At 44.3% G+C, this 12,621-nt stretch overlaps 2 protein-coding genes across 4 annotated transcripts; both read left to right on the plus strand.

The window, feature by feature from the left end:
- The first annotated feature begins 1,630 nt into the window (after window positions 1–1,630).
- Window positions 1,631–8,340, plus strand: LOC133924673 (uncharacterized). Of its 3 annotated transcripts, none has more exons than XM_062370321.1 (13): window positions 1,631–1,791; window positions 1,876–2,178; window positions 2,753–3,282; window positions 3,361–3,450; window positions 3,527–3,766; window positions 3,879–4,100; window positions 4,203–4,509; window positions 4,601–4,920; window positions 5,003–5,109; window positions 5,189–5,283; window positions 5,375–5,451; window positions 5,564–5,663; window positions 7,499–8,340. In XM_062370321.1, exons 2-12 carry the CDS (start codon window positions 1,908–1,910, stop codon window positions 5,660–5,662), a joined length of 2,358 nt encoding a protein of 785 aa, XP_062226305.1. In that variant the 5' UTR covers window positions 1,631–1,791; window positions 1,876–1,907; the 3' UTR covers window position 5,663; window positions 7,499–8,340. The 3 variants fall into 3 exon arrangements, with proteins under 3 accessions (XP_062226305.1, XP_062226304.1, XP_062226303.1); XM_062370320.1 differs by having other exon boundaries at window positions 5,867–7,994; XM_062370319.1 differs by having other exon boundaries at window positions 5,897–7,994.
- An 874-nt stretch (window positions 8,341–9,214) lies between these two features.
- LOC133924674 (trihelix transcription factor ENAP1-like) lies at window positions 9,215–10,363 on the plus strand. The gene has a single exon (XM_062370322.1). It carries the CDS (start codon window positions 9,522–9,524, stop codon window positions 10,137–10,139), a length of 618 nt encoding a protein of 205 aa, XP_062226306.1. The 5' UTR covers window positions 9,215–9,521; the 3' UTR covers window positions 10,140–10,363.
- The last annotated feature ends 2,258 nt before the right edge of the window (window positions 10,364–12,621 follow it).

Below are 12,621 nucleotides of genomic sequence, written 5' to 3' on the forward strand. Positions count from 1 at the left end.
CGGTGGTAGAACAACCACAGATAACAGGGTAATTGCATCAGAGGATGGACTGAGAATGATGAGAGAGAAATAGCGACAATGAGAAAAAAAAAATATGTTAAGAGAATTAAGGTTCAATTATTTCTTATATGTGAGCAGTACAATAGATCTATATATAACACTCTATTATAAGGCTTATCTCTATATGAATCCTCCTGATAAACTTATCTCCCTACTATGTTGCACTCGCTCCTTAGTTCTCATAATTTTGTTGACACACGATTTGTTTCGTTCCTCACACTCCTTCTCAATGGTTCAAGTTCGACAGCCTAAGCGGGCTAGGCGATAGTCTATCCTTCATTGCTTGACTAACACTTTTTGTGTAGATACTGTTGGTGACACAACAATGTGGGCCACAGAGCCTGGATTGTTATAGGAGCAAGTTTCTTGTTGTGGCAGAAGGCCAACCGATAGGCTCTTGACATGCATAAATGTGATGAAAAGAATTTATTGAAAACTAGCTTGTATCATGAATTGGTTAGGTAAGATTGTGATATATAATTATTTTTGTATGTGCAAATATCGTCTTGATGCTATCCTTGCTAGCTATTGTCAAATGATTACCCGTCTTAGATTTAGGGTTATGGACCAGATAAAAAAGAATTCGCAAGACTAAAAAAGATCGTGATTTATATGTATTACTGGCGTTTGTTTGCTGCCCACCGATAAAATACGAGGGATAAAATTAAGGTTTGTTATTTTAGCATTTTATTTTATTTAAAGAAAGACTTAGCTACAAAAGCATGCATAACGGAAGCTGTCATAGCGAAATTCCTTAATAGTATCTCTAACTAACTCCTAAATCTCGCTCCCTGTATCTCTATATAGATAGCATCTCTAAAAAATTCTCTCTTTATTTTTCTACGCATTACAGCTGACTCCTCTCGCTCTCTAAATTCTACTCACTTATATTTTATTAATATCCTATAAAAAATATTTCTCTCGCCACCTCCTTCACTCTCAGCTATCGTAGCTCTGTTGCCCTTGCCGCCTCCTCCACTTACACCATCTCCGACCGACTCCTCCCCTCCTCCCTCATCCCTTCAACCTTCACCATCTCTGGTCGAATCGGCACCTCTACCTCAACTCGTCGTGGCCGCCATGTCGTTGGGCGAGGAGGCGAGCTGAGGGCAGGGAGGAGGAGGTGAGCCGAGGGGTGATAAAAAGTTGTTGTGTCAGGATGCGAGGAAGGTGGCGACACCACCCCACATGTGGTGTCCGTGGCATCGTCAATGAGGAGGGCCGACAGGTGCAATAGCAGCATAAGGATAACGATATGTATGGTGAAGAAGACGTATTTTTTTTATGGCGTGTCCGACACTTTCGTATGCGCTCCAGATAATGACTGTTACCATGTTAAGCTTATTTACTGTCTCTCGATTTGGCGAGTGGTAAGAAACTGGCTAAAGCTCATTTTTAACCTGAATCACTACATCCAATGATGCGCAGCTTAGCAACTCGGCTGGAGATACTCTAACTCCGACTTACACGCAAAGCCATAGTCCACCCGAAAAGACCAGGACGCCCTCTATCGAGCAGGAAGCGGTCAACGCGAGCGCGCGGCGACCTATTGGCAAATCCGTAATTAACTCCAATTCCAGCGTCCAATTTGATAGAACGGGATTCGCCCCGGAGAAAGAAAACCTAGGCCACGCAGGTCTCCTTGCCGGTTCACCGCAATCCAAAGGCCGCACCTTTCGCCACCAGCGCTAGGGTTTCGCTTCCCCTCAATTCGATCCGCGAGCGCACGAGGTACGCCCGAAGATTCTACCCTCGGCAACCCTGATTCCGGACCTGTTTCCGCTAATCTTGTGTCTTGTTTTTGGTGATTTCCAGGTGTTTTTCATTGATTTGCTGTGACTTGGGAGATGCCGCCGAAGTTTAGGAGAGGCGGCGCCGCCGCGGCGAGGAAGGCGCCGGGGACGAGGGGGCGGGTGGGGAGGGCGCAGTCTGCTGCGGAGGAGGCGTCGTTCGTGGAGGAGGTGAAGGAGGCGCCCGCCGTGGAGGTGAGGGTCGCCAAGGAGGCCCCGAAGGTGGTGGAGGAGCCGAAGCTGCAGCCCTCTCCGCCGCGGCCGCAGCGGGCGGCGGAGGACAAAGTCTCCTCCGATGCCGCAGCTAACGGTGCCAACCACGGTGAAGGTATTGTGTGCCTCTTGTTTGTTCGTAGGATGTGACTTCTGCTGTGATCTTTGCTATGGCCTGTGCGGATTTAGGTTGCGAAACGTACTGCGATGATTGTATCCTGGTGCAATAATTCCTATTATACTTTGCTTAGCCTGAACGTCATGTAGATTTTGCCCGTTCTATTGATGGCAAGTCTGGGTTCATTAGTCGTGTGCTTTCGGTTGGCATATAGGATTTGTTAGACCTTGTGATATTCGCCAGGATGTGCTCTTTAAATGAGTCATACGGTATTGGATGCCTGTGGTCATGTGGCATGCCTTCCGTTGGCATATTGGATCTGTTGGACCTTGTGATATCCGCCAGGATGTGCTCATTAAATGGGTTGAACGGTATTGGATGCCTGTGGTCTTGTGGCATTTTGCTTTGACAATGGCTATTGTACATCTTGCCTAGTTTCATGCAAGAAAGATTATATGTTTGTTATGATTATGGCCGGGGGATATTGCTCTATATGCGTCAGTCATTGTGCAGTGTTTTTATCTTCACTAGGTTTGAGGTAGATGTATCTCATGGTTTGTTCATATTTTAGATGAAGGAGCTGCGAAAGAAACATTTGAAGAAGAGAACAAAGGTGAACGATTGGAGTTCGAGGATGAACCAGAATATGAAGAGGAGGCTGCTGTGGACTATGATGATAAAGATTTGGAGCAGTATGAAGAGCGACATGAGGATGGTGATGAAGAGGTTGAATACACTGAAGATGTGGTTGAAGTGGAGACTGTTATGGTGGATGAGGAACTTGATGAAGGTGGAGATGATGGGGAGGGGGAGGAATATGAACATGCTGATGAAGAACATCATGTGGATGTGGACGATGAAGAGCATCATGAAATGGTTAAAGAGCACCGCAAGCGGAAGGAGTTTGAAGTTTTTGTTGGTGGGCTAGATAAAGATGCAACAGAAAGTGACCTTAGGAAGGTTTTTGGTGAAGTTGGTGAGATCACTGAAGTTCGTCTGATGATGAACCCTGTCACAAAGAAAAATAAAGGCTTTGCCTTCCTGCAATATGCAACTGTGGAGCAAGCAAGGCGTGCTGTCTCAGAGCTAAAGAATCCACTGGTTAGTTTTAAGATCTGCCTATTTTATGTTTATGACATCTTTTTTACAAGTGACTTCATGATTTATTTAATGCTGTAGGTGCGCGGTAAACAATGTGGTGTTGCTCCAAGTCATGACAATGATACACTCTTTGTTGGCAATATCTGCAAGACATGGACAAAAGAACATGCAAGATACTTGAACGTTGTTTTTTTTATGTTCGTTTCTTCTTTGCTGAAGAAATAACTTGTTTTGGCATTTGCAGTTGAAGGACAAACTGAAGAGTTATGGAGTTGAGAATTTTGACGATTTACTACTGGTCGAGGATAGCAATAATCCAGGAATGAATCGTGGCTATGCTTTGCTTGAGTTTTCTACTCGACCCGAAGCAATGGATGCTTTCAGGCGACTGCAGAAGAGGGATGTAGTCTTTGGAGTTGATCGTACTGCAAAGGTTTCCTTTGCCGATTCCTACCCTCAAGTTGATGATGAAATAATGGCACAGGTGACTACTTACTCTTTGTCTGTTAACTCTTGTACCCACTAGTTTCTATGTATCTATCACAGTTTTTTTTAAAAAGTTTTTGCATCCTGATTTCTGGTGTTACACAATTCAGGTCAGAACTGTATTTATCGATGGCCTTCCTCCCTCATGGGATGAAGATCGTGTTAAGAAGTATCTCAAAAAGTATGGAGCTATCGAGAAAGTTGAACTTGCTCGAAACATGCCAGCTGCCAAGAGAAAGGATTTCGGGTTTGTTACTTTTGATACGCATGATAATGCTGTTGCATGTGCAGAAGGGATAAGTAATTCTGAGATCGGTGAAGGTGATCACAAGGTCTGTTTTGCATCTCTGCCTTTTTTATTATTTGCTCAACTTTTTGAACAGTGACTCAGTTATGGTGCAAGTTCTTCTAATGATTGCAACTCTGTGTTTCAGGCAAAAATAAGAGCTAGATTGTCACGACCACTACAGAGACCTCCTATAACGAAGCATGGGTTAAGAGGAAATTTTAGAGTTGGACATGGTGCTCCCCGAGGTGGCCGTTTACCGTATGCTCGCCCTACACCACCTCGCCGGCCTCCACCATGTCTTGTTCGGCCTGCTGTTAGTCGCGTACCACCCATCAGGAGCCATCCAATGAAGAGGCCTGTAGATATTAGAGATAGGCGCCCTGTTATGTCGATACCAGATAGGGCTAGGCATTTGGCTCCTCCAGAGAGATCTTATGATCGGAGGCCCCTAGGTTTGCAGATGTTATGTGCAATATATTCAATTCATTTGCAGTGCAATGTATTATAGCCATCTCACATTTCCCATATTTCATTTGTGTACAGGTCCAGTTTACCCAAAGAGAAGTCCAAGGAGAGAATACGGAAGGCGTGATGAACTTCCTCCTCCAAGGAGCAGAGCTACGATTGACTACAGTTCAAGAGTTCCAGTTGATAGACGCCCATCTTTCAGGGATGATTACTCACCCCGGGGATCAGGTTATTCAGACCTGGGTCCTCGTAGCGCTCCCCGTCTTTCAGATAGGCGAGCATATGCTGATGATAGTTATGGAGGGAAGTTTGACCGGCCTTTACCGGCCTATAGGGAGGATCGTGGCCGTGATTATGATACCATTTCTGGATCAAAGCGTTCATATGCAGATATGGTGAGTGATGTTTATTTATTTAAATGGTCAGAACTTGCAGTTTGGTCCTCAATCAACCTAATCATGTTAATGTTCTGTCAAGGATGATGTGCCTCGGTATCAAGACATTAGTGTTCGTCAGTCCAAGGCACGCTTAGACTATGATGTTGGTGGCAGCAGTGCTCGTTATGGAGATACATATAGTGAGAGGTTGGTGGACATTTAGAAACTGCAGTCTTTATGCTGTCTTTTATTCTAAACAGCCTGTTACATATTCTCATCATCGCAGGCCTGGACGATCACTTGCAGGATATAGTGGCAGCCGCTCTATGTCTGGTAATGATTCAGCATATGGCAGTAGCCGTCATGGCATGAGTTATGGAGGTATAGTCTTGAATGCTCTGTTATTTGTTATGGCACCTTTAGTTATACTCTTGTTTCAATTTTTATGTCAACTTGCATTTAACTCATGCAGGTTCTGCTAGCAGTGGTGATGCTGGTGGAATGTACTCATCAAATATCAGTGGTAGCTACTTGTCTCGTGGATCTGATGTGAGTATCTGAAATATCACCTCCATTTTTACTATTTCTTTTTGGTTTCCCTGGGCCATGTATTAATACTATACTGATTTTCCTCATTTGTTTGAATTTTGTATTTGGGTAGATTGGTGGGAGTTCATATTCATCACTTTACTCAGGCCGTAATTTGGGTAGCAGCAGCGGTGGCTACTATGGAGGTAGCGGTTCTGGTTCATATTACTAAGGTGCAAACTCAAATCTGTTCCCTTTTTCCTTGAGTTTGTTTCATCGTGCATGATTTTTTCACCACCGCTCCCTTCCCTCTCTCTCACACACGCGCGCGCGCGCATCATGGTGCTAATTTCTAATGTTGGGGATGGTAAATGTTTCCCCTAGTATCAAAGATGTGGGAAGTCCGGATCAACCATGAATTACTTTAATGATACAGATTTGGCATCATATCGTCTTTGTGGAACAGATCTGGCATCATAGGACGTTGGTGTAGGCCCTGCATTGTATGGAGCTCCTTAATTTAAGGCCTACAGATCTGGAAAAGAAGTGTCAAGTAAGACATGTTCAAAGAAGCCAGAGACATTGAGTTGGTTGAAGCGGTAGTCCAATGGATGTTCTGGCTTGTTTATGTAATGTAAGGCTTTGCTTTATTTGGTCAAGAGTTATGAACATAAGGGCCAGCTATGGTGTCTTATAAGTGTTTCGACATGTTTACATCCAGTGTTTCTATAACATAATTGAGACAGATATGGAGTGTTTCAATAAGTTTAAGTACTTTGAGGTAGTTTCTGCAATTCAAGGTTGTTGGGGGATTCCATCTTGTGATGCGCTGGCCAAAGATCAGACTTACAAATGAAGCGTTACAAGCTGTGCTTCATGTAATGCTGTTACTTTCTGAAAACCTTCACTTAGCACACTCCATCTGTTCTATAGAGGATCAATATTTGCTGAGACAGAATGTTGATCGGTCAGACTTAAATTCTGGACCTGTTCTCTGTTGAACTCCAGGTACAAACGGTTTTATCGGTTGCCAAAATTTGAGAGATACCGTTTGTGTGGCTGATGTAGTCCTTTCACCAAGCAATCACTTTGGCCTCCCCAAAGTTTAAGATACCAGAACTTGCAGCAAAAGGACTTTCGAGCTTTGAGTATAGCTTTGCAATACTTTGTCTATAGGGTACAAGGCACCAGGTAAATTTAACAAGCAGTGCCAGTATTGAGCAAACTAGTTTAATCATCCACCATTTATGAAATTCCCTTGAACTGCAATATGGAGCATGGATTAATATAACCTTTTTGAGATAAGTGGACATTGGATGATTGCAAGCTTTCAAGTATCATGCTCGAGGCATGACAAACTAACTGATCAAGTTACAGAAAAGTGTTTGGTTTGTCAATGACACCATTATTTTTTATTACATAATATTTAGGTCAGGCCGGTACCTTTAGGCTTTCAGGTCATCAGATGAAGGATATATCTGATGCCTCCATGAATGTTTTGCATGGATCATTTTTCATCAAATTGTCCTATTTTGCTAAGAATTTACTTTGCTTTTATAAGTTTAAGAAACAAGGTTTGCTGTGTTGCTGTATTTTGACAGCAACTAATGCTATGTACCATTTTGCAAATTAGATGAAAAATGATTAGTAATACCAATATCAGTTATACAGTCTACAGAGAGCTTAACCTAAGCAAACTTATTACTGTTAGTCCTATCCTTCTCTGAGTTGTAACAAGGAGTTATACTGTAATGCACATGCGCTAATTTTGAATTTACTTGATCCACTGAACTAGGCCTTATTACCATTATTGGATCCTGAGGTCTAAGACATTTTTGGCCTTGAAATTGGTTTTTGTATACTACATTTTTCTAGTGTTGGCAGTGAATAGGAAGAGACCTTGGTATGTAGTGCCTTTGAAGATGCTCTGAGATGGCTTTAGCAGTATTCAGAAAACAGCATATTGTTTACTGATGGACGTGTTTGTCAGCCGTCATGTATTGTTTGCATTTGATGGTGTTATGAGATATAGCAGAACTGTGTTTGATTGCCAATTTTTGCATGGAAGGAATACTGTATCCAGCAATACGCAATGGCATCAATGTATGTGGGAATCAGCACCTTGTGGCTGGCTGATTTTGGTGATTATTTGAAAAACAAGGGGAAGGTGGATATTGGTGTTTATTTCTGGGGAACGAAGAGAGATCTGACAACAGCATGGAATTGAAGCATTTTTCTTGGAAGTAGTAAGCACGAGATGCCCCATTCGAGTTCTGAATTGAAGGGTCTTGATTTTTTTTTTCTCCTTTCAATTGTTGGAGCAAATAGAAAGGTTTACCACAGTTTAGTCTAACTATTTAATTAAGTGTACAATATAAAGATAGCTTGAAGTCGCAAAAAGCAGCCAAAATATATCAATATCTGTTTCAGAATCCTGTGCTGTAGGCCTATAGTAATTTGACCATTTGAAATAGCTAAGTACAATATCCATTGCATTTACTGGGTTGATTAGTTCTCTTGTATTTTTAGTAATGTTATTATCAAAGCAGTTGATGTTTCTTCCCTAGCATGCTGTCATTGTAATTTCTTAAGCTCAGCGCAGGCTGTTTTGATGTTGTTCTAACCCAAAGCTTAAATATTATCGTGTTTTTTGAGCACTTTGATAACTGTAGCCAGCATGCCTCTCCAAAGATATGCATTGAGCTGCGAACAGGTAATGCAGTTTTTGTATGGGATGGCTGTCTAATGCCAGGTTTTTGTTGCTGAAACTGTTCATATGGTAGCTAGATGGGTAATGTCACCTTCGCTTGCTTTCGTATTCCTGCTTTGAGCTTGTAAAAAATATTGTAAGCATGGAACGAACCAAATGTTCAAAGTTTTTATTGCTGATATGAAAGATATTTATGAAGATGCACTGATGTAAACCAGTCTTGTTTGTTATGGACTTCTTTTTTGGCCACGATGCTTCAGTTGTGGTTTTCGATAGGCAAATTCGTTGGCCACGCTTTGCATCCATCCTGATGAGACGGCGTAGGTTCGCATGGCACTGGACTCTGCGTATTGTTGACTAGCTTGCTATTGTTGCATTCGTGTCATCGAGTGGTCTCAGGCCCTCTGCCACCACATCTAGAGTTGGCGTTCCTCCATAATTTCATAGAGAGGGGTTCATAAGAGCATACGTTTTTTCATTGCAGGTCGTATGCTGTATCTGCTTCGCTGATATTTTAGCTGAATTTGCTAATTTTTTCGTGAATTTGGAAGCTCGCGGGAATGGGTAGATCGCGAGAGCGTCACCTGCTACCGGATCGCTCTCACTGCCCGATCCTGAAGCTGCCGTCGTGCGGGTCACAGGCCTCCGCGCCTATATGTTCGCGGGGTTGCCGTCTGTGGCACGCGGCCGGCGCCCCGCAGCACGCCGTGCGGCTCCCGCCAAACCCGCGCACGCTGCCGCAAGGAATAGCGCTCCCGTGCACCCGCGCACAGGCACCAGGCGTGCAGAGCCCACCGCACCGGACGGGCGCCTCGATCTCGCTAGCGCATCCCACCCAGCCACTTCGCCCGCGAAACACGAGGCATGTTACGTCGCCCGCTGGGCGCGTCTGACCACGCGGCGTCGGCGTCGGCGTCGGCGTCGCTACGCGCGGTCACACACTGCCCCTCCGCGCACGCCGCTGCCGCACGCTACCCCCCAACACTAGGTCGCACGAACCGCATGCCGCCGTGCGCGGCCAATCGCACGACGTGGGACCCACCGCTTCCCCGAAGACAATTTTGCAAGGAAAAAAAAGGTTTGTTACAGCCAATCTACTGCTAGTTCGTGCTCCGACGGCTATCGGATCCGCTGGCGACGCATCGCGGCCACCCAACAGCCGAAGTGTAAGACGAAAAGCCACCGCAAAGTTTTACGACTGACACGGCTGCGCCGCGCGGGTGTCGGTCAAGTGCCCCACGGCCAGCGGTTGGCGCCGCCGCCGCTGCCGCCCACCGCCGCTCGCGTGCGCCCACCGCCACCTGTCGCCGCCTAAAGGGAACGCCTCCGTTATAATCCCCCGCACCATGCCGTCCTCCACCACAGCCTCATCACCAACACCATGGCCTCTCCTTCCCCTTCTCCCCCAGCCAACGCGGCGGCCTTCGCCTCCGGCCGGCGCGTGCCGCCCCCGTGCTGGACGCCCGACGAGACCCTCGCCCTCGCGCGGGCCTACACCGCGCGCCGCCTCGCCGTCGGCCGCGAGCACCTGACCTCCGCCGACTGGGCCGCCGTGGCCGCGGCTTCCCCGTCCAAGACCGCCAGGCAGTGCCGCCACAAGGTCGAGAAACTCCGCCGCCGCCTCCGATCCAGCCGCCGCCGCCCCTGTCCGCTCCTCGACGCCATTGACCTCCTCGATAGCCCATCCCCGCCGGTCCTGTCCCAGACCCAATCCCCGTCCCTGTCCCTGTCCCCGCCACCAGCAGTTTCTCCCCCTTCTCCTCCCGCGTCCCCGCCCAGGAAGAGGAGGCAGGACGATACCGGAGACGAGGACGGACTGTGCGACGTGGTGGGGGCGCTGAGGGCGATCGGAGAGGGGTTCCTGCGGGCGGAGGAGAGGAGGATGGAGGCTGCGAGGGAGACGCAGAGGATGCGGATGGAGATGGCGCTCCGGCACCTTGACGCGCAGCGTCGGCTCATGGACGCGCTCGTCGGCCGCATCGTCGACGCCTTGGAATGAAGTGGTGGCGCAAAGGCGTCTCCTTCCAAGGTTTCTTGCTTGTTGCGTACTGGCTGTTTCTTAGCGCTGTTCATATGTGTAGCTGTGACGGATCTGTGATGTAGTTGAAGTGGACAAATTGTAGTTCTTTTGCAGTCTTGTATTGCGGAAATGGAGCGCATCTTATGGAAGAAGAACATGTTATCTTGCCTGTTCCAATTCTATTGCCTGCTTGCTTTTGTGTATTTTTTTTTTTTAGAATGGGGAAACCCCATTTCTATTATCACATAACGGAACAAAGTACTTAACAGTATCTTACAATCCATACCGAAAAGATAGAACGATAGTTCTCCAATGCTTACAAATCATATTGAACCAAAAGCTAAACATCCAAGTTTGACCATACGAGATAGAAAAGATAAAGTGCCCAACAGGAAGACAAACCACTCGAATAGAAACTAGTTATTCACTCTATCATCCTCTGCTGAGTTAGAAGTACCTGCATTAGTATTTACATCAGAAATCACCACATCTGAACTAGGAAGCATCAACACAGAAGACATTTGATTTTGTTGAGAAGCCAAAATATTCATCACAGTACTGAGAAGACCTTGCGCACCCTTCATCAAGACTTCCTTATCCATGCCCTTCAAAAGATCTCTAATAGACAAAAAGTTACCCTTCCGTACATCAAATTTCTTATATATTTTTCCTTCAACACTGATCCAGTCCACAATATGAAGCCTACTAGGGCTAACTGGCACATCAAAATATTTGATTAGAAAATATCCAATCTAACAATGAAAGAGGTTAGCATATGTTTCTAGAATATCATTATTTCCACCAATCATCAAAACTTCACTCTTCTGAAAATTTATCTTTAGATCAGACATCAACTTATACATATACAATAACATTTTAAGATTTGTAGCCTTCTCAACATCATTTTCAATACACAAGATGGTGTCATTATCATATTGTAGGATAGCAATACCATCCTCCAATAAGTGAGACACAAGACCAGTGATTTTTTTGTTTTTCTGAGCGGCATGAATCATTTTAGTCGAGCATTCTTGCTTTTGTGTATTGTGCTTTAATTTGTTTGATTTTATGTTCTGATGGAAGTAGCATTACCCCTGATAACTCTAGAACATGAAATTCTGATGACAATTGTGTTCGTCCTGGACTTGTAATTCTGTGAGAAAGGAAAAACACAGTTGTTACTTCTCTGTAACAGCATGAAAACCGTTGGTACCTTGGACCCTGCAGCCTGTGGATAATAATAACCTGAACCCAAGAACCAAAAGAATGAACTGGAGATGATGTTTCAGTAACTGTATTTATTCCCCTTTTGCTAGTGCCTCAACCCTTCTTCAACTGAGTCTGATAGTAACTACTCTTCAATTGAGATGCTGAATGAACTCACTACTGGGTTTTACTTCGCTGGTTGGGCCAACCTATACGTTTTGGGACAATCACGCAATGGTTTCATTTTTAGTTAGTTTCGGCAGAATACGATTTTCTTAGTTCTGCTAGAGTTTTTGTTGTATGGAGCTGAACGTGCAACGTAGTTAATTGGACTACTGAAGGAACATTATGCTCTGCATTGTATCTATATGAAGAATGCCTATCTTGAAGATGATGTCTCTTTTGGTGATCTTTTTTGGGAAATTTGATTATATGTCCCAAAGTTAATCAACCTTTAATAATATATCTAAAGTTGATCATCATTTGATCATATGTTCCACATGGATTATTTTGTAACAAAGTTTAGCCTTCACCTCTCTTACCCAATACGAAATTTTATTACAAACTAGTCCCTGTGAGAAATATGACTAAAGGATGATCAACTTCGGACATATTATCAAATGTTGGTCAATTTTAGGACATATAATCAATTTTCCCTCCTTTAAGCAGTTATGGATGGAAAAAAAGGCAATATTTGTACTCGAAATCCACACATTAACATTCCTCGGGTTGACGATTGCTGCACCATATATTCATTTTGAGGATAATTAATGGTACCCGAGCCAAAATCCCCAAGGAAACTTTGATGGGATCATATGCAGATTTTGGTTCCAAAATGATCAGAGGGAATAGTTTGTGTTCACCTCTTGTAGTGTAACTAATGGAAACTTGAAGGAGATAGATTCTGCATGCTCTTCTTTATATAATGAGGTTCTCTAGGACATGTTTTACTCTAAAATCAATGACTATCTTACTGCATGGCATCAAAAGTGAATACATTCTCCTTCTCTTAGCCCCATGAAATTATCTATGTTTGTTATAGATGTTTCATCGAGATTCGTGGTGGTGCTTATAGGCTGTTATCACAATCTTTGTTTCATCCTTTATTGACCACCTTTTTATTCTAAAAAAAAATGAAATTCTATGGACAATGTATAGTGTCTTGTTGATGATTTTTATATACTTCCTTATATAACTAATATTTCTGTTTGTGTGAATAACCATTCTCTCTTGTTGCCGTGTTTCTCCTTTCAAT

This window comes from Phragmites australis, chromosome 7 (assembly GCF_958298935.1).
Source record: "Phragmites australis chromosome 7, lpPhrAust1.1, whole genome shotgun sequence".
Taxonomy (NCBI): domain Eukaryota; kingdom Viridiplantae; phylum Streptophyta; class Magnoliopsida; order Poales; family Poaceae; genus Phragmites; species Phragmites australis.